The 22,430-nt window shown below is 41.2% G+C and overlaps 2 protein-coding genes across 2 annotated transcripts in view; both read right to left on the bottom strand.

The window, feature by feature from the left end:
• Positions 1 to 19,644, bottom strand: part of LOC145397264 (putative glutamate receptor) — a 37,834-nt gene extending 18,190 nt beyond the window's left edge. The window contains exons 1-8 of the mRNA XM_080270462.1: positions 19,537 to 19,644; positions 18,040 to 18,144; positions 15,576 to 15,799; positions 14,583 to 14,741; positions 14,353 to 14,443; positions 6,065 to 6,362; positions 3,794 to 4,014; positions 2,122 to 2,302 (exon numbers count right to left, since the gene is read on the bottom strand). Coding sequence (XP_080126588.1) covers positions 2,122 to 2,302; positions 3,794 to 4,014; positions 6,065 to 6,362; positions 14,353 to 14,443; positions 14,583 to 14,741; positions 15,576 to 15,799; positions 18,040 to 18,144; positions 19,537 to 19,644 — 1,387 coding nt within the window. The remainder of the gene's footprint in view (positions 1 to 2,121; positions 2,303 to 3,793; positions 4,015 to 6,064; positions 6,363 to 14,352; positions 14,444 to 14,582; positions 14,742 to 15,575; positions 15,800 to 18,039; positions 18,145 to 19,536) is intronic.
• A 58-nt stretch (positions 19,645 to 19,702) lies between these two features.
• Positions 19,703 to 22,430, bottom strand: part of LOC145397263 (uncharacterized) — a 152,643-nt gene continuing 149,915 nt past the window's right edge. The window contains exons 17-18 of the mRNA XM_080270461.1: positions 20,769 to 20,929; positions 19,703 to 19,798 (exon numbers count right to left, since the gene is read on the bottom strand). Of these exons, the coding sequence (XP_080126587.1) occupies positions 19,703 to 19,798; positions 20,769 to 20,929 (257 nt within the window). The remainder of the gene's footprint in view (positions 19,799 to 20,768; positions 20,930 to 22,430) is intronic.

Genomic DNA, 22,430 nt, shown 5'->3' with positions numbered 1-22,430 from the left:
GAGTCGCGGCCAGTGAGCAAGCAGGCGTTCGAACACCCCACACCCACCTCCCTGACCCCAACCCCAGTGTAAATGTTGCTGGACAGATGTGGAACGGCCAAAGCTGGTGATGTTATAATGTGACATGATTGTTTTTATAGACAATCAAAACCAGTAGGGGTAAGTATATAAAGGTATTTAATGAACGTGCTGTTATCCACAACATATGAGAAAGGCACGAAAATGAAAGAAGACCCACAGTGTTACGTCCTATATTAAGTTACAGTTAAATATAGTATAGAGGACTACATCTGCTGAAAGATATGATGACTTTTCTCATCCATTCTCTCTACCACCTCCACCACCATTCTCTCTGAGCTCCTGTCCCCACCAAACGTCTCTCATACACTCTCCTACCCTTTGTTAACTAACATAAACTAAGATAATGATGATATGATCTGTCAGGTATTGATCATAATTATCATACAGCTCCATATAAAGCACCGACAAATCAATAACATACAACACTTCGGTATCCCTGCCAGTTATTTCATCCTGCTGTAAGCTGTTACGTGACATACCCACTGCAAGTTGGACCTTGTATAGCAAGGACATATGGCTGTTTATCGTTAACACAGGTTGTGTGGTGTTGGACGTTCATTAATTCATGTTAATGGCAATTTAAGCCTTACATTATAAACACGAAAGGTTTATGTTCCTGTCATTACTGAATGAACGAAACGAATCAGGAATCGACTCTGACGAACCAGAAACTCTCTGCTTTAACGAAAATATTCCGACTTCTTGTTACAACAGTGACACAATGTATACGGTTGACCCACATTCAATCGTATTTATTATGACATTGTGTCACTATTGTGACAAGAAGTCGAAATATTTTCGTTAAAGCAGAGAGTTTGTGGTTCGTCAGAGCCGATCCCTGATTCGTTCCTTTCATTCAATAATGACATTTAGGCCTTATGTGTTTATAATGTAAGGCTTAAGTTGTCACATTTATATGAATTAATGGATACCCCAAAACCACACAGCCTGTGTTAACGATAAACAACCGTATGTCCTTGTAACACAAGGTCCAACTTAGTGTGGGTATGTCACGAAACAGCTTACAACAGGATGAAATAGTTGGCATGTAACCCGAAGTACTGAATGTTACTGATATGTTGGTGTTTAAAACAGAGGTGTATGGTGACATTAATATGATCAATACCTGACGGATAATTTCATCATTATCTTAGTTTATGTTGGTTAACAAAGGGCGGGAGTGGAGGACGAAAGGGTAAGAGAGACGTTCGGTAGAGACAGAAACCCAGAGAGAAGGGTGGTGGAGGTGGAGGCGAGAATGAATGAGAAATGACATCATATCTTTCAACAGATCTTGTCCAGCATAATATACGCATTTGTAACATTACAATATAGGACGTAAGTATATAGACAATAACAATATATTATAGGTCTTTCATTCTCGTGCCTTTCTCATATGTTGTGGATAACAGCACGTTCATTAAATACCTTTATATACTTACCCCTACTGGTTTTGATTGTCTATAAAAACAATCATGTCACATTATAACATCACCAGCTTTGGCCGTTCCACATCTATCCAGCAACGTTTATACTGGGGTTGGGGTCGGGGAGGTTGGTGTGGGGTGTTCGATCGCCTGGTTGCTCACTGGCCGCGACTCCGGCTAAAAGGGGGGGAGAAATTAATGCTTTCGGGTGCACAGCAGATGAAAAATGAAGGGTAGCTCGAAGTGTTGGGTAATGATTACCTAATTCGTTTTGGAATTAACCCATTACACTACGAAGGGGGTTTCCTAATCCGAGTAAAGTACCATATAAAATGTGGCAGTAACAAGATTGTAGAAGGTATACCCAAAGCATAGAAAACATTTTGCAAAGCCGTTTTATATGATAATGACGTGAACATGAACATGACTTGACGTAAACGTGGCAAAGTATGATTTAACAAGCGAAGAGGAAAGCAGTAGACGTGGCAAAGTATGATTTAACAAGGGAATAGGAAAAACAAAAGGAACCGAGCAGGATTTAAAAAGAGGGGAGGTTTGATTCACACCCTTTACCTCACAAACTTCGCCTGCCTATCCTCTTCATTCCGCCTACCTGTTTTAGAGAACTCCTTGGCGACCGTGTTTATGACGGTGACACCAACGTCAAAGAAAACGTGGCTGCCAGGTCTGACCAGGTTGTGGAGGCTTTCAGAAAACTGAGACTGAGTTCGGAATATGAGACGATCCTCCTCTTTAAGTTCGAGGACTTCGCGGAAGATGCCCGTCTGAACAGTCTTGTAGGAACAAAACATTTCAGATTAGAAATAATGAACCGCGTAATTCTATGATCAAAATTATATGAGGTTTAAATAATGGGTGGATTAGTTATTGCCCAAGTCCTTGAATCTGGTGTAGTATTTCATTTTTTTCGTTGCTATTACCACGAGAAGTTATGAACCTTAAAGAATGACCTATATGGAAGGGATAAATGAAAGCCCTATCTAAACTCTCGTGTATTAAAAGTCTCTTCTAAATTTATAAAATCGTCTCTGGAGAGCAAAATTTATAATGAAAGTACACTATCGTAATAAATAGATTAAGTAGATAAAGGTTGATAAGAAAAACACAAACCGACATTTTAGGTACTATAGGGTTTAGGTGAAATTACTGAGTTAATCCTAGAAATTAAAGAGTCTGGTGTTGAAATCTCAGATAAGAAGCAAAATAAAGTGGAGATAAGTAGTTAAATGAAAGGAAAAAAGTTTTCACAGAATTATAAAACTGTCTAGTGGTATCAAGACAAAACCTGAAGCGTCATCGTATGCGATGAGGGTAATTTGGTGAATCTGCCAAACAGAATATTGTTTTACATGATGACAACTTTATCAAAGTATGTTTTTATCCCTTAGAGTCAAAGTATGTGTCCTGCTCTGAAAATCAGAGTCAGTCCAGCCTCGAGAGTCAGGGATGAGCCATGTCCTATGAATCAATGTGTGTATCGTAACTTGCGTTAGACTATGTGCCCTAAACTGTGATACCATTAACAATAGTTTTGAATGGAATATCTTTCGAAGAGTGTACCCTACCCTCTAAAATATTTACCCAGCTCCTAAAAAAGTGTCATGCCTTGAGATATTATCCAAAGAACATTTTCGTTCAAAATGAGTTTTACCATTTAGATATGTCTTTATGAAATACTTTCTTTTCCTGAAACATTTTGGAAAGCATTTGTCTAACCAGACCACAAATGTGTCTTTAACCCTGAGACATTCCCTAAAGTATGGGTTCTCTTTCTTTTTTTTCTTACCACGTATCATAGCAGTTATCAGATCATCTATCCGTTCCACCATTACTGAGCCACGTATAGAATGGTAGCTAATTCCCTTGTAACACTAAATCATTAAAGAATGGGAATATTTGCTGATCCAAAATTACTGAAATAGTACTTGCTGTTTCAAGCGAATCAGTGTTCAAATACCGCTGCAACGTTGTCAGTATTAACACAGTATATCTTAATTATTCCTATTTGTATTGTGTTTGGAGGTGAATGATATACATGTTTTATGGAAAATAGTTTCTAAGTTCCCAATAATCGTCTCAAAAATTGTTAGTAAAAATGAGAATAGTCAGTATTTATTTTTCTTCAGCTCCTGTAGTTTCGCCTGGAAACCCTCCTGCGTAACCCTGGAAGTTTCCGAACACCAGACTGCAAATCTCTGACCTAAAATGTGATTCCTATCCGGTAAGGTAAATTATATTTGACCGTTTTATACTGTAAGACTCACCGAGAGATATTGTTCATAATAGGAGTCTTTATGCCAGATCATGACGACGGATGGATCACTTAGTACGTCCCAGATGCTTTGATATGGTTGAGGGATGTGTCTGACTGCCAAAAGGGACATGAGGTTGCCGGCATAGCTCTTAGTCAGCACCAGCGTAGCTAGTATCCACACACCCACCAACACGCGCTTCCACCACCACGATCTCCCATCCACCACCGCCTCTGCAAGAGACAGTTCACTCATTTATACCCTATCCAGTTTAAGCCGGCTTACTGAGCCCACATTACCTATGCCTAAATTCATCTTCCATCTTAAAAACTGAGCTGAAATAAAAGGTTACCGTAGGCTATGGTGCTTTTTATGAAGACGTGCTACGGAAAAGATGTAAGCTTATGGTATTGTCTAATTCTGTGACAGAATTGTGGGAAATATGTTCCAAAAAGACAATAATCTCTTTCTCAGGTTAATGAGAGTGAACTGTACTAGCGTCACGCTTACTGTATTCTGAGGATATGTTCTAGTTCAGCAGAGCGGGCTACGTAATACCTCTCCCATATCGTTTTATCTGTCATATATTTATATCATTTGCCTTGCTTAGCTTAGGGCTTCGTGGTATCTCCTCCATGGCGAAGTATTTTACACATTACACCTTTATATTTGCCAGTATGTCTGATGTATCTTTTATATGACATGTAGAGGTGTATGGTATGTAGGAGGACCACTCGGCCTTGGGAGCAGGCTTTGAAGCCTATGCCCAGAGTCGGACACATAAAAAAAAAAAAAAAAAAATCGATATTGTTTCCATCGGAAATATACAACAATTATACTCAAGTGTAAGAGACGGCATATATAATTTAGGAAGATGTGTTACGAAAATCCAAAGCCACTTAAAACATGGCTCTTATTCATTCAGTTTAACTAGACTGGGGATTTTGTCCCTTTGCTGGTTATATTCTGTAGCTCTGTGGCATATTAAAGCAACATTACTACTCTACACCCTTACTTCCTCGCTACTGACACCATATTCGAGTGTTGATCTACTCGTATTGTTACAACTCAGCACTGAGGATGGAAAGACGGCAATTTTACACCTAGTTAAAGTGAACAGAGGGCAAGTTTGGATGCGTCACTCCAGTTCAAGAATTACTTCTCTGAAGAAAAAGATTTAGTTAACCCCTTGAACCCAATGACACTTTCTCGCAGCTTTTCATACCATCCACAGTCCACAGATTATTTTATTCGTCGTAGAGGAGACAGTCTGCAGTGATGGGACCTTTGAAAATTACGAGTATAAGAACCCTCTCTAGTTCGGAAAAAACATGTTTTCTAGTGGTAGGAAGAATGAAAAATACAGTGTCATTAGAATAAATGGTTAATTACAGGGTGGCCCGTATGTGGCTCAATCGGTAGAGAGGTGGCCTGTAGTCCTTACGGACCCAGGTTCGAATCCCGGCTGGGGCAGGGAACAGTTTAAGGATTTGAATTTCATTAAATCAGGCTTTACTGATCTACCAGAAGACCCGCCGACATGTCGTAAAAATTCCCCCGCTAATACCAATACACCAGTCCTGTATGAGATAGCCCTAGCATGTATTCAATATGGACGGTGGGTGTTAGCGCCGAAGTGGTGACATGTAGAGGTGTATGGTATGTAGGAGGACTGCTGGGCCTTGATAGCAGGCTGTGAAGCCTATGCCCAGAGTAGGAGACATAAAAAAAAAAAAAAAAAAATAACTCTCTTTTTGCATTTCACCAGGCGATTTCTCTTGACGGCTCAGTCAGCATTATCAGTGTCTGCCCTGCATCAGTTATTCACTTCCTACTCCCATTGCCACATCCAAGTCCACACCGGCAGCCTGGCCCGTCCACACAACACGAAATACAGTATACCATCAGGCTAGATTCTAGTGACACTATTTGTTTTGTATATATGAAATATTGAAATGTAAATGAGAATGCGTTGATGAAGTTTGGGCTATTTTAATACTGAAAAATATGAGCAGTAGAATAGCCACCTCAGTATTTGTGGCCTCATGTTCGCCTTGCATATTTCACTGGGACTCGCCCTCATTTACTGTTAAATCTCATCAGTCCTTTTTCATTTTATTGGTAAAAACTTGTTTGATATTTAGGAGACATGCATAACATACAAGCGAAAGTAAGTTGTTGTATGGAAAACAAATTAGCTAGGAAGAGGTACGTCGAAGTCTCATATACCAACAAACCCATAGTAAGCCTCAGTTCAGTTTATCCTCTGACACGTCTGTTCACCTTGCTGTAGAAATATGCGCAGTAGATTGAGTGCGTCATTCTCCCACATTTGGTGCTTACAGTTGGAATCTGAAAGCCAGGACAACCCGACCAGCACCAGAAATATCTCCAACAGTGAAATTAATACTGCTATCCACGCTAACGATGTGAAAGGGAAAAGGAAACCCCAGGGATCAATTTCAGGCTGCTGACGACCACTGGCCATCTTCAAAGTGTCAGTCCATACCGCAGGAGAGTAGTCCACCACTTCAGCGCGATCAGGAGAATATGTGAAAGGCCCGGGAGCAAAATCAGCTTCCTGAAAGAGTAGAAAATGCATGTACGGTGCGTTTGTTTTAACCTGACAAAGACCATTAATCTCTTTTAGCTGAACTGACAGCCATGTATAGCCAGATTGGAGGTCCGAATGTACTAATACCCAAGAAGAGTCGCTCCATCCTCACGACTTTATGTCTCATCGAATTTCTTACAGTCATGACATATTATTGAAGTTGTTGAAATGGCCTCGATCAGTCAAGTACAAGTAAAACTGTAGTGTTTAGTTTAAAGCATAATGATAATAGTGTCCCTGTCTGTTTGTCAACAGTAGTAATTAAAGGTGAATGTCTAGTGATCTTAAAAAGATGCCTGATAAGGGTAACTCTGTACGAGAAAGTTGATGTTGTGGTGTGAAGTTGTTACCCAAAAGTAAAACTAACAAGGTCAACATCGTGGAGCTTGGTGGCCAGTCACTGAAGAGTTTTTAATTCCCTTCTACAAAGATGTCATTACTGTCACTTGAAAATCGCTATATCAAATGAACATGGTGATCCTTGGTGGCCGGGTGTGTAGGGTATGAGTGGATGGGCTGGGTGGATTGACAGATGTATGGCGTGATGGTTGTTGTGAAGCAGGGTGGGTGGGTAGGTGGGTAAGTGTTAGTGTGTGGGTGGGTGAGTAGGTCAGGTGGGTGGGTGGGTGAGTAGGTCAGGTGGGTGGGTGGGTGAACAGGATGGGTTGGTAGGAAGGATGAGTGAATGTGAATGGGTATGCAGGGTTGGTGGGTGTGCAGGGTAAGTGTGTTCAGAGTGGATGAGATGGGTGTTCAGGGTGGGTGGGTGGATGAAGTGGGCACTGAGCGTGGGTGGGTGGATGAGGTGGGTGTTCAGGATGGGTGGGCGGATGGGTGGGTGGTTTGTGGCAAAACAGGTCCAAGGGGACTAGGTCCATGATAAGAATAGTTTCATGGGTAAAGATCTCACTGGGGAACATAGATCCAATGGATAAAACGGGATGTAGCCCGCAGGCTCCCAGGCAATGCCGGATGCATGGTCATACGTTTTACTAACACAATGAATGCTGGGAGATCTGCATTTTACAGCAAACATTTTATTTCATATCATAACGAAAAAATGATTCGACCAAGTCTTTTCTTATCAGGGTGCTTAAAACCCCACCGTTATTGTTAGGCTCATTTAGAATTACAGGCCATCTTCTGTGGAAATCAGGCTTCGCCTGATCTATGTGTTGTGATGAATGCAGTGTCCTGCTTTTATGATCTTGACTACACTACACCCTCATGTATAAGGAATCATTCATTCATTGAGTTACTTTTGAATATCATATTACAGAAATATTTTTGGTGTGTCCATTTCCATTCAAAGGCTTCACAGCCCGTTACGTGAGACCCATCAGTCCTCCTACATTCTATACAACTTCATGTATCACCACTTCGGCACTAAAACCGACCGTCTATACTGAATACATGCTTGGATTGTCCTATGCAGGACTGGTGTACTCGTATTATCTGGAAAGTTTTTATGTGTCGGCGGGTTTTTTGTAGAATAATAAAGTCTACATTAACGGAATTCAAAGCCTTAGCCGAGATTTAAACCTGGTTCCACTGGGACTGTAATCCACCTGTCTACTGACTCGACCTCCGCTTCCCCCATTCCTATGGATCGCCCTGGAATTGTTCAAAATCATACTACTTATCTTAAAGCTGTGTATTTTCGTAAGTGTCCTAAGCTCACTGTCTAAATCAAAATTTTAATAACAAATGTAAACACAGTATATATATATATATATATATATATATATATATATATATATATACAGAGAGAGAGAGAGAGAGAGAGAGAGATACTTTAAACATCCTAAATTTACAACATTCGGAAGACGGTGTTATAAGCTAGAGAATGAGAGAAATTTTGGAAGAATGGTGCTGAGCTGACCAGTTGTGTACATCACGGCTTACAGCACTGGTGAACTCTAGAGTGCTGAACAAAACAAGAGAAGGGACAAGTCCACTGTAAAGACAAGAGGAGGCTTAAAGAACTGAATGAAAGGGTCATTTATACGCAGAATAACCTTTAACTCCACTCACTGCAGAACTATATATACGTGGTGAACTTCCCACCTCTCCTCCTAGGTACATCTAGGAATGTGGTACTCATGCAGGTAAGTTTGCTACAGCCGGCGTCATAAACATTGTAGTGGTAAAGATATCACTGAATGAGATAAAGTACAACTACCCTCTGAGCTGATTATACAAGATAAACGTAGGTTCTCCGGGCCAGACAACAAGAGAAGGAAATACTGAAAACAATGAAGGGTGGTACGATAAGCTATCGGGTTTTGAGTGACTCAGTTCGAGCTGTTCCAAATGGTGCAAAAAGAAACATGAAAGAAATTTGATTCTGTGGCACTGGAAACAAAATTCCTGTATTGTGTTACAGGATCTAAAATTATAGCAAGGTTTAAAGTTCGATGTGTCATCACATATTCATAAGTTTTCTTTATAAATTTAAGTATTTGTTTGAAATTAGACCAAACTTGGTGTGAAGAAGGTAAGGCAACGAGAAGGTGACTCGCTATTAAGAACAGTCATTTAGCAGTTAATGGTAAAGTGTTAGGTCATCGGCCATCCCATATGTGTCTGTGTCTGGAAAAAAAAAAAATCTAATACAGTTTGGACGTAATTTTGACCTAAGTAGGTGGAAGAGTTGGGGCCATTCAAGGGCTTGAACTTTTTTTTTCAGAACACGAGGTCATATGTCAAGATCATATGGCATATCAGCTTAAAAATTTCTCACCCTAATATATCAATATAGACCAGTCATTGTGGATGGGTTCAGGGGAAGCATGGATGCAGCATGGATGAAGGGATTCAGTTTTGAGAACATTCCGTTGAAGGTCAATGTTTCAAAGCAAGGTCAAGTGCCCGATTCCAAAACCCTAATAGTTCTCATTCGATCTGGACTAAACTTGGTGGGAGAACAGGGGGACATCCAAGAATGAAGAAATTATATAACAGTTCAAAGATTTAGGTCACAGGACAAGGTCAGTTTAACCCAAGGCGTCCCGATATCATATGGGTACGTCTCCACGTTTTGTCACGGTGACACCTGATGATGAACCTGTATGATTTGCAATTGTGAGGTCCGTCATTTGCACATTGTCCAAATTTTGCACGTGATTTTTTGGTACGTAGACACAGGACACCTTCCCCTACCCACCGCCAGGCATGGACATTTCTCGACCCCGCACGACCTGCACGCGGCCTTGTCTCGGTCACACACCTGTTAGCTGTGACCCAGCAGATATGGAGTGCCGAGGTCTCTCTGACGCCTACATTCAAGCCACCCTTGACGCCTTCACAGGCAATAGTGATTCCCCACTAGATGAGGCTGTGGCGGACAAGAACTACGTGCTCCCTGAAGACGAGACAAGTAGCAGCAATGAGGAGGTACCATCTCCGAGGAAGCGGCTATATGTGACGTATCGTGAGGCTAGAGAAGACCAGTCTGGGCTGCAACCACATGCATGCACCTCTGTCCAGCCCCTGGAGGAAGGGGAGGGCGAGGGTGAGGACAAGAACGAGGACAAGCACGAGGACGAAGACGGAGCTGTGGGATGTGGTGTTACCTTGTGGCTCGGGAGGGAAAGGATTTCGCTGTAGGGAGCTGAAGGGGCAGTGAGGAGTAAAATCAGGTATGGGGCTTGTACTTTGTATGGGGAAGGCGGGAGTGATGTGGTGGGAGTGAGCAGTGAAAGGGAAAGTGGTGGTGGCAGGGATGCAACACGAGCACGTGGTGCACTTGGGCAGCTGGCAGGTGAGAAGCGGCTATGCCCTAGCACCTCTTTCTCCCCGCAAGATTCCTGCGCTTCCTCCCCACAGCCCTGTGATGTGGGGAAAGTAAGGAAAGGGAAGGGAAAGGGTAAGGGTGTCACGAGTCGGTGCGATTAAGTATTTGAATAAACTCGTGACATTGCGAATTCTAGTAGAATCCCAGTATTTATCGCTCAGTTTAACCGCCACGTAATCACCCAATTGGGAGTGTTTTTCAGGACATTTTTCACTATTTCATAAGTGATCGACTTTGTGTGCGACATTAACCTCCGCCTGAGTGATATTGCGGGTGTGTATCGCTCACCATCGTTGGCCATTAGCAAGTGTGGCCACGACACTTGCCTCTCTCCCACAATTTGAATCAGTCAAGATTTTGGTGCCATGGAAGCAGGTAGTGTGTGTGGCAACGTCCTTCCTCAGCAACGACGCCTACTTCCTGCCGCCGCCGTATTCCCACCTAGCGTGATTGGCGAGAGGCTCAGCTTGTGCAGTGTGCTTCCTCAGTAACGATGCCCAGTCATCCTCTTTGTCCACTTTTCTGAACAGTATTTCTTTTCGTTTTTTCCTAGGTTTAAGAGTTAGCTTTTGAGCGAGCGAGTGAGTGTGATCTTATTTTGAATTCATTTTGAAATGTAACGTTAATTTATTTCTTTGTAATCAATAAATTTAACAGTTATTTTTCTTGAGCTTAATGTAATGTAAATTCGTGTTTTATTTCTCCACGAGCTTATTTCACTTATAGCTCCTAGTTTGCATAAACGCTTTGCTATTCATAACTGGTACTTAGGCCAGTCCTTTTGTATTAAGCTTAAAATCCGTTGTGCAACCAAGAGTTAATGCATCAGCAAGAACCTGTTATCATTAATAGCATTAGTTATTGATTGTCAGGGGTGGAGTCACTTTCTCCAGAGGCCAACAGTACTAACAAACAGCATTTGTGAGTAATTAGTCTCTGCTGTGTACTGTTGAGAAAGTTTATAAATTCTCATCCTTAGAGAATCGGCGAAGTAAGCCGACATAAAGTAATCATTGTTTGATTTTCACAAGACAATTCATTGTCCTATTCTCAGTATTATTGAAATATTATCCTTTAATATGGTATACTCTTTAAAAAACCTTGTGACAAAGGGAAAAGGGAGAGGGAAGAGGAGTGTGATTGGGGAAGGATGCCGCTCTCCACCTCCCCAACCTCGCCCACCAGCCTTGCCTCCCCATCCCGACGAAGGCAACGATGGGGACAAGGCTGGAGATGGTAGCGCATCGTGGGACTGGGAAGGTGGAAGTGATTTCACTCCCATCATTTACCCCTTCACTGAGGACTGGCGGTCTGGCTGCACGGCTCCTGGAATCCATGCAGGCTCCACCAGGGTGGATTTCTTCCACCTATACTTTGGTGAGGAGTTTGTGGAGTGGATCGTGGAGCAAACCAACACATTCGCAAGCAGCCATCACGTTGAGATCGAGCGTGAAGGTACGAGGAGCAGGCACTCCATCCAATATGACTACCCAGTTACCACAGGTAAGATGTTTATCTTTTCAGCCCTGGTTCTTTTGATGGGTATTGTACGGAAAAGACAAATTCCCGGGATACTTGTCTACAGACCTTATGACCAGCACACCTTTCTTTGGGAAGGTAATGGGCTGGAATAGATTTCAGCAACTTCTGAGCCACCTCCACATTTATGATGCTGACAATCCTGCTAATGCAAATAACAGGGATAGAATGAGGAGAATAAGGCTGGTATTTGATCACCTGCAGGAAAAGTTCTGCTCATCCTTCTATCGCTGTAGAGACCTTGTCATAGACGAGTGTCTCGTGTTGTGGAGAGGCAATATTTCTTTTCACCAGTACATACCCAGCAAGAGACACCGTTTTGGGTTCAAGATCTTTGTTATGTGTGACTGTAAGACTGGTTATGTGCAACACATAGGCTTGTACGCCAGCACACTGACAGACATAATAGAAGATCAAAGTATTTGAGTCTCATGGGCCGTGGTAAAGACAGTGATACAGGAGTACTTTCATCGTGGTCATGTGCTGTACCTGGACAACTGGTACACTAGCCCCCTTCTTGCTCGGTACATCCACCTTCACGACACTGGAGTTTGTAGCACAACAAAGAAAAAACATTGGCATATGGTCAAGGTTGGGACAAAACATCACAAGAATGAGGTGATTTTTTTTCAAGTCAAATAACATCCTCACCACCGTATGGAACCACAACAAGAAAGTTTGCCTCCTGTCGATGGTACACCGCCCCCTGATGCACCGCACCGACTCCGTGGATTACCACAGCGAGAGAAGGCACCATGTCTGGAAACCGGAGTCGGTACTGGACTACAGTGTCAACATGAGGCAAGTAGACCAGTCTGACTCCATGATTTCCAGTGTGGAGTGTGCCAGGACCACGATGAAGTGGTACACAAAGCTCCTCTTCCATTTGCTCAATATCATGGTCCTGAACTCCCACTACCTCCACGCCATGACTACAGGAACCTCTGAGACCTTCGAGGGGTTTGTGAGAGAGCTGTCTCGCGAAATCATCATGAAACATGCACAGGACAGACCCTACCACTGCCCTCGGCCAGCCACTGTCTCCCAGACTCCCCTATGTCTCACTGCACGCCCCTTCCTCAGCACCACCCCTCCTCAACCTAACCGCCCTAAACCCCAGCACCACTTTCACGTCTGCCGTAACTCGAAAGTGAGACAAACTGCTCAAAGAAAAGACACGAGGTATGAGTGTGTGGATTGCGAAATTGGATTGTGCGTTGAGCCTTGCTTCAAAGAATACCTCACCTTAGTGCATTACTGATACTGTGTGTGCTTGCGAAAGGACACTCTAAGTGCTGTAAATATGTGATAATCTGATGCTCACTATAATAGTAAGGCCTGTAAGTATGTGATAACAGTAATATAAGGTGGAAACTGGTATAGTGTCAGTGGAAAAGTACAACGTCAGTGGAAAAACAGAATGTAAGTTGAAACAATGCCAGTAGTCATAGCGACTTCGCTTACTATGTAAATGTTCGCTAATATTACGCTAAAAAATAATATTAAGGCCTGTAAATATGTGATAACAGTTATATAAAGTAGCAACGGGTGTAATGTTAGTGGAAAAGTATAATGCAAGTGGAAAAATAGAATGTAAGTTGAAACAAAAGTCATAGCAAGTGCGCTCACTATGTAAAGATGCGCTAATATTATGCTAAATATAATCGTAAGGCCTGTAAATACAGTATGTGGTAACCGTTATATAAAGTGGAAACGGGTATAATGTTAGTGGAAAAATATTATGTAAGTTGAAAAAATGAAATGTATGTTGAAACAACAGTCATAGCAAACCACATGTGACTGATTTTGGCGATTTCGCTATGCTCACTAAATGGAACAATGCTTATTTCGCTTATATTTTTGTATGAAAAACAATGTATTCTTGTACTACATAATTTTTTTGTTCCAAATCAATAAATATCTACCTATTCTGAGTGGCTTCCCATACTGACCCCTACCATAGGAAACGTGACAGCAGCAGTGCACCTCCACAGATTACGGTATCAGATGTATAGAGACTTACCTGTTTGGACCACTTTTAGGCCCATGTGACCACTTTCTCTGTGATTTTCCATTGTTTCTCACAAAAAGCGAAGGTTTGAGCCCCCCAAAATATCCAAAATCTGCCAGGATTGGGGGAGGGGGCATTAGTGAAAAAATCTCCCGGGACGCGGCAGGTTAAGCAGGTTTGATACGATTCTGAACAAACTCAGTGGAAGGGTTGGTGATCAGGCTAACCCCCCATTAAAAAAAAAAAAAAATCTTGAAGACAATCGTTTGAAGGTCAAGATCAATGTACAAAACTTTAAAGAATCGACCCTTAGACAAAATGTAGAGTGCATGTGTTTTCCTGTCTTGGTGATCCTCCTGGTAATGAAAGATGTGATTTAGTGGATGAAAAGTAAGAGAGAAAAAAAAAAACGAAGAATGAATACATCAGTATCCTTATAATGAACTGAACCATTAGCAAAATTATTCACACTTACTCTAGTTTATGACAAGCTTAACATATATAAACCTACCACACAATAAACAAAACAGCCTAAATTAACCCAACTGTGTGTGTGTGTGTGTGTGTGTGTGTGTGTGTGTGTGTGTGTGTGTGTGCGTGTGTGTACTTACCTCGCGTACTATCATACCGATCATTCCAGTCCAGGAGCCATTTCGTTGTTTACTGCCAAACGTATGGCTCTTAGATCTCACATAAGTATATCTGCAATAAACAGTATCAGACTTTTTAGTCACAACTTCATTCCGGTGTAAGATTATAAATGGGCATATGTGAACAAATTTACTGAATAGGAAGCGCACCTAATGACTTCCTAATATACTACGTAGGTTTTCTCACTTACGTAAAATTCATCCCCTGGGCCAAATACCGAACCGTTTTGTCCAGTGCACCAGACAAGGAGAGACGTCGACCCCCTGGTGCCTTTGGGTCCTCCGTCCAGTAGATGGTATGGTAGTTTATCACTTCTATGGCAACAATTATGTTTGTCTCCGTAGTGAATCTGGTGTAATAATGGGGGCAGTGTGCTTCTATAGCCGTATTCGAAGTGGCACGGGATGTTTCTTAATTCCTCTCCCCAGCTTATTTAACAAATTACATCTTAACATGATTTTGTATATTATGTATATCGTTTTTATATCGTCATAGTTTACATAAAAACATAAGGAGGATATTGAGGTGTAAATATATAGCATAAGTCACTAAGGAAGAAGTCTTACGAAATCTCCAAAGCCATTTAATGTATGATCCTTGAAATTATATGTATTTTTTAATGCAATATGTTCACAATATTCAAGTTTCCTCACTCATATAAGCTATAAACTGAATTATTTATTAGAATACAGCCACCATAGCCACACAGTGCTGTAGTTTAATCACAGTATTTATAATGCAAAATTACTAATGATATTAATTTACTTTTTAAATTTGTCAGGATATAGTGGTAGCCGTGATGTAAGAATGAGGCCTTCCTGGGAAGTCCACGAGGCGACATGTATTGGTTGGGCATCAGAAGGAGAATAAGGTAGCTTCACGTACACGTTCATTCTGGTACAGTGACAAGAACATTTAGGTAGCATATGCAAACTTAGTACAGGAGACTTTTTGTCAGTTTTACTGGATGTGTAATAATCTGCAGAATCAGTGCATAAAATTCAAAACTTAGTATGTCATTGATTATATATCAATAAATTTAAGAAATTCAAGGACATGTATTCAGTATTATATTTTAAGCTTATCACTGATTAAAAATGACCCAGATTACACACCAATGTATACATTTCTAGCTCAAAACAACCCACACTGTTACTATTACCCTTACATGGGGATCACATACCGGGTACTAGAAATGTCACTTTTTAGCAGGATTAACATGCCATTGTTTGAAGATAGAAGTTTATGGAGACCTTGTAGGCTGCTGAGTGGAAGGTATGTCAAAACAAGGAGTCTTGTGGACCATGCAAAGAGATAATGCTTAATAGACCACTCAGCGAAGGCGGTGAGGAAGACAGGGTCGTCACTCACCACCAACACCGTCATACAGTGGGATACTTGCCGCAGCTGAAGAGGAAAATGTAAAAATGGGGACAGATACCAAGTGGGGCTTAGCTCATCTCCGAAATATAAGCATTTGATCCTTTTGCGTATTTTTACCTCCTGTCATAGAATACAAGAACGTTGCATCATCCAGTTAACATAGATGACTCCCCTGGTTGATACCCTAGAACCCCATTTGTCTTACGAACCCATAACAGGTTGATGAACATCTGAGTCGAATGACCATACCTGCCTGTGACAGGATTCAGAACTTGGTGCTAATGGACTGGCAGCTCCTCAGTCAATGAAACTAACCACTTTGCCACCATAGCTGTGGAAATGTAACATGTTCACTAAAATGAGGCCTTTCTGTGATTTTTCTTCCTGTTGCCACATTGCTGATTTCAAGTTTGGAGAATTCACTGGCCAGTTGAGCCCGAGGAAGTCTATAATATTCTCTTCTTGCAGCTGGTGATATCGCCATGGTACACTGTCAAGTTAGTAGCTAGCATTTCCAATAAAATTACTTTAATAATGTCACCGGTGATTAAGTGCCGGCAGTAGTGTACTGCAAAATATACCCCCACTTGATCAAGTTCCTTATTTATACTACAGTTTTGATGCTAAGAAACGGACTTAATCAGCATAGAGTCGACGTATTTATAGAACTTGTGAAATCAGAAAAGCTTTCATTAATCCCCACACTCCTTGGGGATTTTCTGTACTCTAAATATATCCTTCTTGTACATGAAATAGTAATTATATTTTTGCCACTGAATGAAAGTGCTTTATAGGAGACCCCGGGCATAAAATGCTTTTTACATCTGTATGATATAAGTTATCTGAGTCCAGTCTTGTGTCTGCTTGGCCGAGCACCACAAGGCGCCACAGAGTACTCTGCTAGTAGACAGAATTGCTCGACGAGTAAGTTATTTTGCCCGCCGGAGGAAAAGAGCGAAAGAATGAGGTGAATCAGTCAGTGTGCTCACCTGTTTGTAAACAAAGAAGATGGCGACCACTTCATCTCCGTACTACATGTGCTCCAACTGTGAACTTTTTTCTCTCCTATGAAGAGGTTGAATTTCACCAAAATCTGATTGTGTTAAGTAAGGAAACATTAAAGATTCTTTAGGCATAGTGACTAGTTTATAGGTTTGTTTGTAAAACAGTTCTGAACGTGTTAGTGACGAGGTACTTATCTCCAGGCAGAGACAAAGTATAATGCCTCCCATCAGCATTAATGAGTTAAATGGGAGTCTTATTCACACTTGAGCATACAAACTTTATAATATAAACTTCTTCAATCAGTGCTTGACCAGTATCCTCCGCCATCTTGAATGTTGTGTTTGGTCAGCTGATTTGTGTCTACTTGGCCGACCTGTTTTTCGCTTGATCAACAGCACGCGGTATTGCCCCAGTAGGCACAAGGCAGGCATATGCTATAGATAATTTATTCCTTGTAGCCCACCACTCATCCTAACTGTCACATTCTTTTACAAGAACACACCTCACAAAATTATCATGCACTAGGCTTGGATAGTAATGGAAATGAGCTGAATACTCATACACAGATGGATCTGTTACCTTGAAATGGGAGATTGTATAACGTCTTTTATTGCATCATTTTAAGTATTTTGAGTGAAGTAATATATACCAAGAATAAAAACTGTGCTAATCTCAACAGGATGGCCTATATATCACAACCACTTGTCGATGTTTTAAAATGTTAAATGCCGTAAGTGGCACAAGCTTTTCTTGAGCGGTGTACTCAAGTTCAGATCATTCACGTTATAGCCTAATTAACCTGAAGTGATAACTACATCGATTCAAAGTTAATTGAAGTGTGACTTCTGAAAGGATACGAACACATGTCCTTTCTCTGAAAGCATGTGACTTCTGAAGAACCTGATATTTTACAGAAATAACATATTTTAAATTTATACCGAGTATTAAGTGTAAAAGAGGACAACATATTTAGGTGGAAAGGAGTTTGTCAACAAAATGCACTGCGCATGGCATATTCACTCACAGTGATCTCACTTACCTGCCCACTCTTCCCAGTATGTTAGTATGTGCTAGAGTTGGTAAGAAAGAGAGCTGGTAGGTGTGAAAGAGTGAGTGGTGACGACAGGTACAGTTGAGTTTTTTTTTTTTTTTATGCAAGGAAGAAGGAACCAAAGGCAGGTAATGTGCGAATGTTCCTCCTGCATAAGCAGTGATGTGAGTGTGGCCTATTCGCCTAAGGAACAATATGAATAACCTACCCGGCGAGCCTGGTCGACCAACTGGGAGATATGTGCCTGCGTCACATTAGCGTCCTCGATATCTCCATCCACCTCGAAGACACCCACACCCCATGTTGCTCGCTCCTATAGTAAATACATGCATTGAAATTACTATGATTGTATTGAAGCCTGTTCGCAACTGAAACTGAAGTATGGATCTAGATTATACAAATGTTTTATGTCGAAACCAAGTTAATGCGTAGGACAAAAAATGGAGTGTGTGCTTTAATGGCCCTCACGTAGTCAGTGTACATCAGAGTAAGACTGTGTGTGTGTGTGTGTGTGTGTGTGTGTGTGTGTGTGTGTGTGTGTGTGTGTGTGTGTGTGTGTGTGTGTGTGTGTGTGTGTGTGTGTGTGTGTGTGTGTGTGTGTGTGTGTGTGTGTGTGTGTGTGTGTGTGTGTGTGCCACTGCTGGAGGCAGTCCTTTAGGTGTGTCATAATATCCTGACACTTTACATGAAATAAATAATTGATGATGGAGAGGGAAGCCCTCACGTTAAGGCACGAATATTATTGGGCGACTCCAGTGTCCTGTAATACAAACATCCCTCAACACTTCCCTGACTCGCAGGAGGCGGATGGTTGGCTGCAGAAGACAACTTTCGTCTTCACTCCGCTGGGTTCATGTTTCAGATGAGGCAAGCAGCTGCTGCCTCCGCTGCCACTGCCGCGCCACTACAGCAACAACAACAACAACAACAACAACAACAACAACTACTACTACTACTACTACTACTACTTCTACTACCACCACAATTACAGTTAAAATAAGGAAAATAAACACATATAAATAAAATCCTATGTTCATTGAAGATATTACCAGTGTCAGTACTGCTGACTAATAAAGTCAAATGAATGAGTGTTGGAGGAAGCCCTCAGGGAATGCCTCCTCGTGTTAAGAAATTCTTGATGTCACTGCTGTAGGGCTGTACGGGATGAAATGATAGTCAACTAAATATATAATGCTCCAAACTTAGTGCCTAAACTCTTTTTGCGGCAACACGGAAACGCATCATTGTGTTAAATGATCCTTTCACTTCAGTTTCAGACGTTGTTTAGTTGTTTAGATCGTTCACTGCGTACGGCACACCCATGAAGTTGCTTCAATTAACGGTGACACAGGGTTCCACTTTTGCTTATGTGATTGGTACTTTGTATTGGTGCTTCATGTCGAGGTTTATTTTTTAGCTGGAATGAAATAGCCTGAACAAGAGTGTTAGACACTATCCAAAACTTTGTAGTTTTGGACAGTGGCTGTTGTTTAGTACTATGTGTGTATGGTTTAGTTAATGTACGTTTTTCCTTCTGGTATTAAAGCTGTGAGTATTTACTAACATATAAACATAATTATAGAGAGAGAGAGAGAGATAAAGACACACACACACACACACACACATCATTGGAAAAGGAGGCCTGCTCATGATGTTGCTCATCCCAGTTAATTCCCAATTTCGGGCAGCGTTTTTGTCTCCCTACGTGTTTCCTGCGAGTGACGTCCCAAACTGCTTGGAAACGGAAATCCTTGGGGTTGAACAACGAGGCACGCTGTGCCCTGCAGCTACCAACACGGCTCTTTGGTCCCATGTTCTGGCTAGACGGGTAGCATGGTTGGGTTAGTCATCTGATCACTGGTTGATTAGAATCAAGTGGGCAATGAGAGGCCTGGTGGCTCCTGTTGCTCTGTAGCCAACCTTGTTTGGATCCCCCAGTGTGCTCGCAAAATTGAGATAATGATATCCTGAAATACGTTAGCATAAAGTAACACACAGACATTATATTTTTACTATCTAAAATCAAAAAATATATTTGTTGAACAGCTTCTGAGCGCAACTGCCCAATAGACCTTTTTGTGTGCATATTTCCTCCCAGTGTATAACCTATATTTTTTTTAATTTGATCAGAATTATGTATAATGTTAAACCTCCAACTGGATCAGATTTTACTCTGGCCAGGATCCACAGGGACCACCCCAACTGGGTGGAAGGGATCGACCCACTTGGGCTGCGGGCAATATCATTATCGTTGCCTATATTTTTTTGCACAGAAAAACGATATTTTGTAGTGGCAGACTTTTACCCAGACCAGAGTTTAGACAGAATTTAATTCCGGGGGGCTATCCATTGTAAGGGGGTCAGCCACAGGGGTCCAGAACAATGCTGTTATGCACAACTACAATTTTTTCTCGGGAGGATAAAAGTTTGCAATGATATATCTCCTCCCAGACTAGGTTCTAGACAAATTTTTACTCCCAAGTGTTGCCCAGTGGGACACAGTGACCAGGGGTGCTGGGCAACACAGTATATTACAGAATACAGGCAGCGAACATTGAAAAAAAAAAAAAACTTTGATGCTCAATTTGTTCAAAATGAAGCTTCTTTGCACTTTGATGAACTATTCTCCGTTAATTATGAACTAGACTTAACTCATGAAGGTTTATTTTAAAGGACAAACTTAGGAAAGTTTCCTGTGCAGTGTGGAGTTTGCACAATGCTGTTTTGTTCTAATATTCGTGAAGCAAAGAGAGAAAAAAAAAAAACAAAAGGAATGAAAGAATAGCTTTTGGGAGCTGAATGCTAATCACCCGCCAAAATATACTTTTTGCCAAGTTACAAGCGGTGCACTCCCCTCGTGGGCAGTGGGGCGGGTCCCCTCCGGGGGGAGCGGGGGGGGGGGCGCCACCCCCGGATGGGCCGGTGGTTGGCACATACCCGGGGGGAAGGGGGGCAGACGGCGGCGCCATTCCCCAGATGTGCCGGGAGGCGCCACCCCCGGGGGACCTGGGAGCTGCTCTCCCCTCGGGGAGCACCGGTGGCAGGAAGATTTTTGCCATATCTTGATACGCTGAAGATTTCATATTGATAGCTGAAGCCTTTGATGAGATATAATGGTGCTAAATGTGGCAGTAAAAACTAATTGACCTTGGCAGCCATTTTGGTGACCCTGTCCTCTAACCCGCCTGCCCATTTTCTAACTCGTCCAGGGTTTTAGCCATATATTGATACCCTGAAGGTTTCTTGTTGATAGCTCAAGCCGTACATGTGATATAATGGAAACGCACGCACACACACACACACACACACACACACACACACACACACTAGTTGGCAAAAACATTATCGCGCTGCTTTGGTAAAGGTGGACAATTAAATTACCCAGTGACCATACTTTAGGCAGTTGAGAAATATCCAATGAGCAAAATCATGTATTGAGTCTACAGAACAGAGCATAATAATACATAAGCCCTTCATTTGGTTTGCTCACTATGTGGCCTCGAGCATTATAGAAAAATGTAGATATTTACCTAAAAAAAAATAATACATATTACACTTATGAACGATTTTGCTTAAATTTCCGTCAGAGTTCAATCTTCCAGTGTTTTACTTTTTTTTTTTTATGTCAGCTTTAAGACAATCAAACTATCTAGGTAATCCCCCCCCCTTAAAAAAAAAAAAGTAGAGAACAAAATAACTCAGTTTTTATCCAGCATTAACCAAACATACTCTATGGTTGCATGAACTGACCACAAGGAAATATTCCTTCTCTGACAGCAATAATCAAAATGTAAGTTCCCAGGGCTATGTCATTCGTTGAAGTAGCAAAATCAGCTTACATCCTTTTAGTTCGGTTTAGATTAAACTAAGGGGAGGAGTTAAGGGTAATGCCGAAATGAAATGATTCAGTTTTGAGAACACTACGTCAGTTTTATACAAACTTGGCAGAAAGGTAGGACAAACAATAAACTTCTTTCTTTTTCTTTTAGAACGATGGGTAAAAGGTTAAGTTCATAGTGCAAGGTCATCTTTAAAAGTCTTTAGTCAGTTTAGATCAAAGTCTGGGAAGAATCGGGGATAATGGAAAAGGTATTCATATTTTAGAAAATTCTTTGAAAGTTACCATCACAGGAAAGGCCAAAGGTCAAAGCCACGGACCAAGGTCAACACAATCATTTTGATCTGATTTACACAAAAATTTGTGGGTATGTAAGGGGTCAGGTAAGCACGAAGGGATTAAATATTTAGAACAATCACGTAAAGCTCAAAGTCACAGGACAAAGCAAATTTTTTATCCTTGTCTTACCTGTAAAAATAATTCTGTAGCTAAATCTTTTTTTTTTTTTTTTTTTTTATTACGGGTGAAACTTGGTGAATGATCTGACGATCAACCAAAGAGGTAGATTTTTATTATTATTTTTTTATTATTATTATTATTATTATTATTATTATTATTATTATTGTTATTATTATTTATTATTATTTTGAGAACAAAAGCCCAAAGTTATACATCACATGGCAAAGTACACTTGAACGACTTTTACCTGATGTATATAAAATTTTACAGAAGATTCCACAATAATGCAGTCACATGGATGC

The sequence above is a fragment of the Coenobita brevimanus genome, chromosome 40, assembly GCF_032717465.1.
Source record: "Coenobita brevimanus isolate Jiangsu-jjx chromosome 40, ASM3271746v2, whole genome shotgun sequence".
NCBI classification, from domain to species: Eukaryota; Metazoa; Arthropoda; class Malacostraca; order Decapoda; family Coenobitidae; genus Coenobita; species Coenobita brevimanus.
This window is presented reverse-complemented; position numbering and strand designations above follow the sequence as displayed.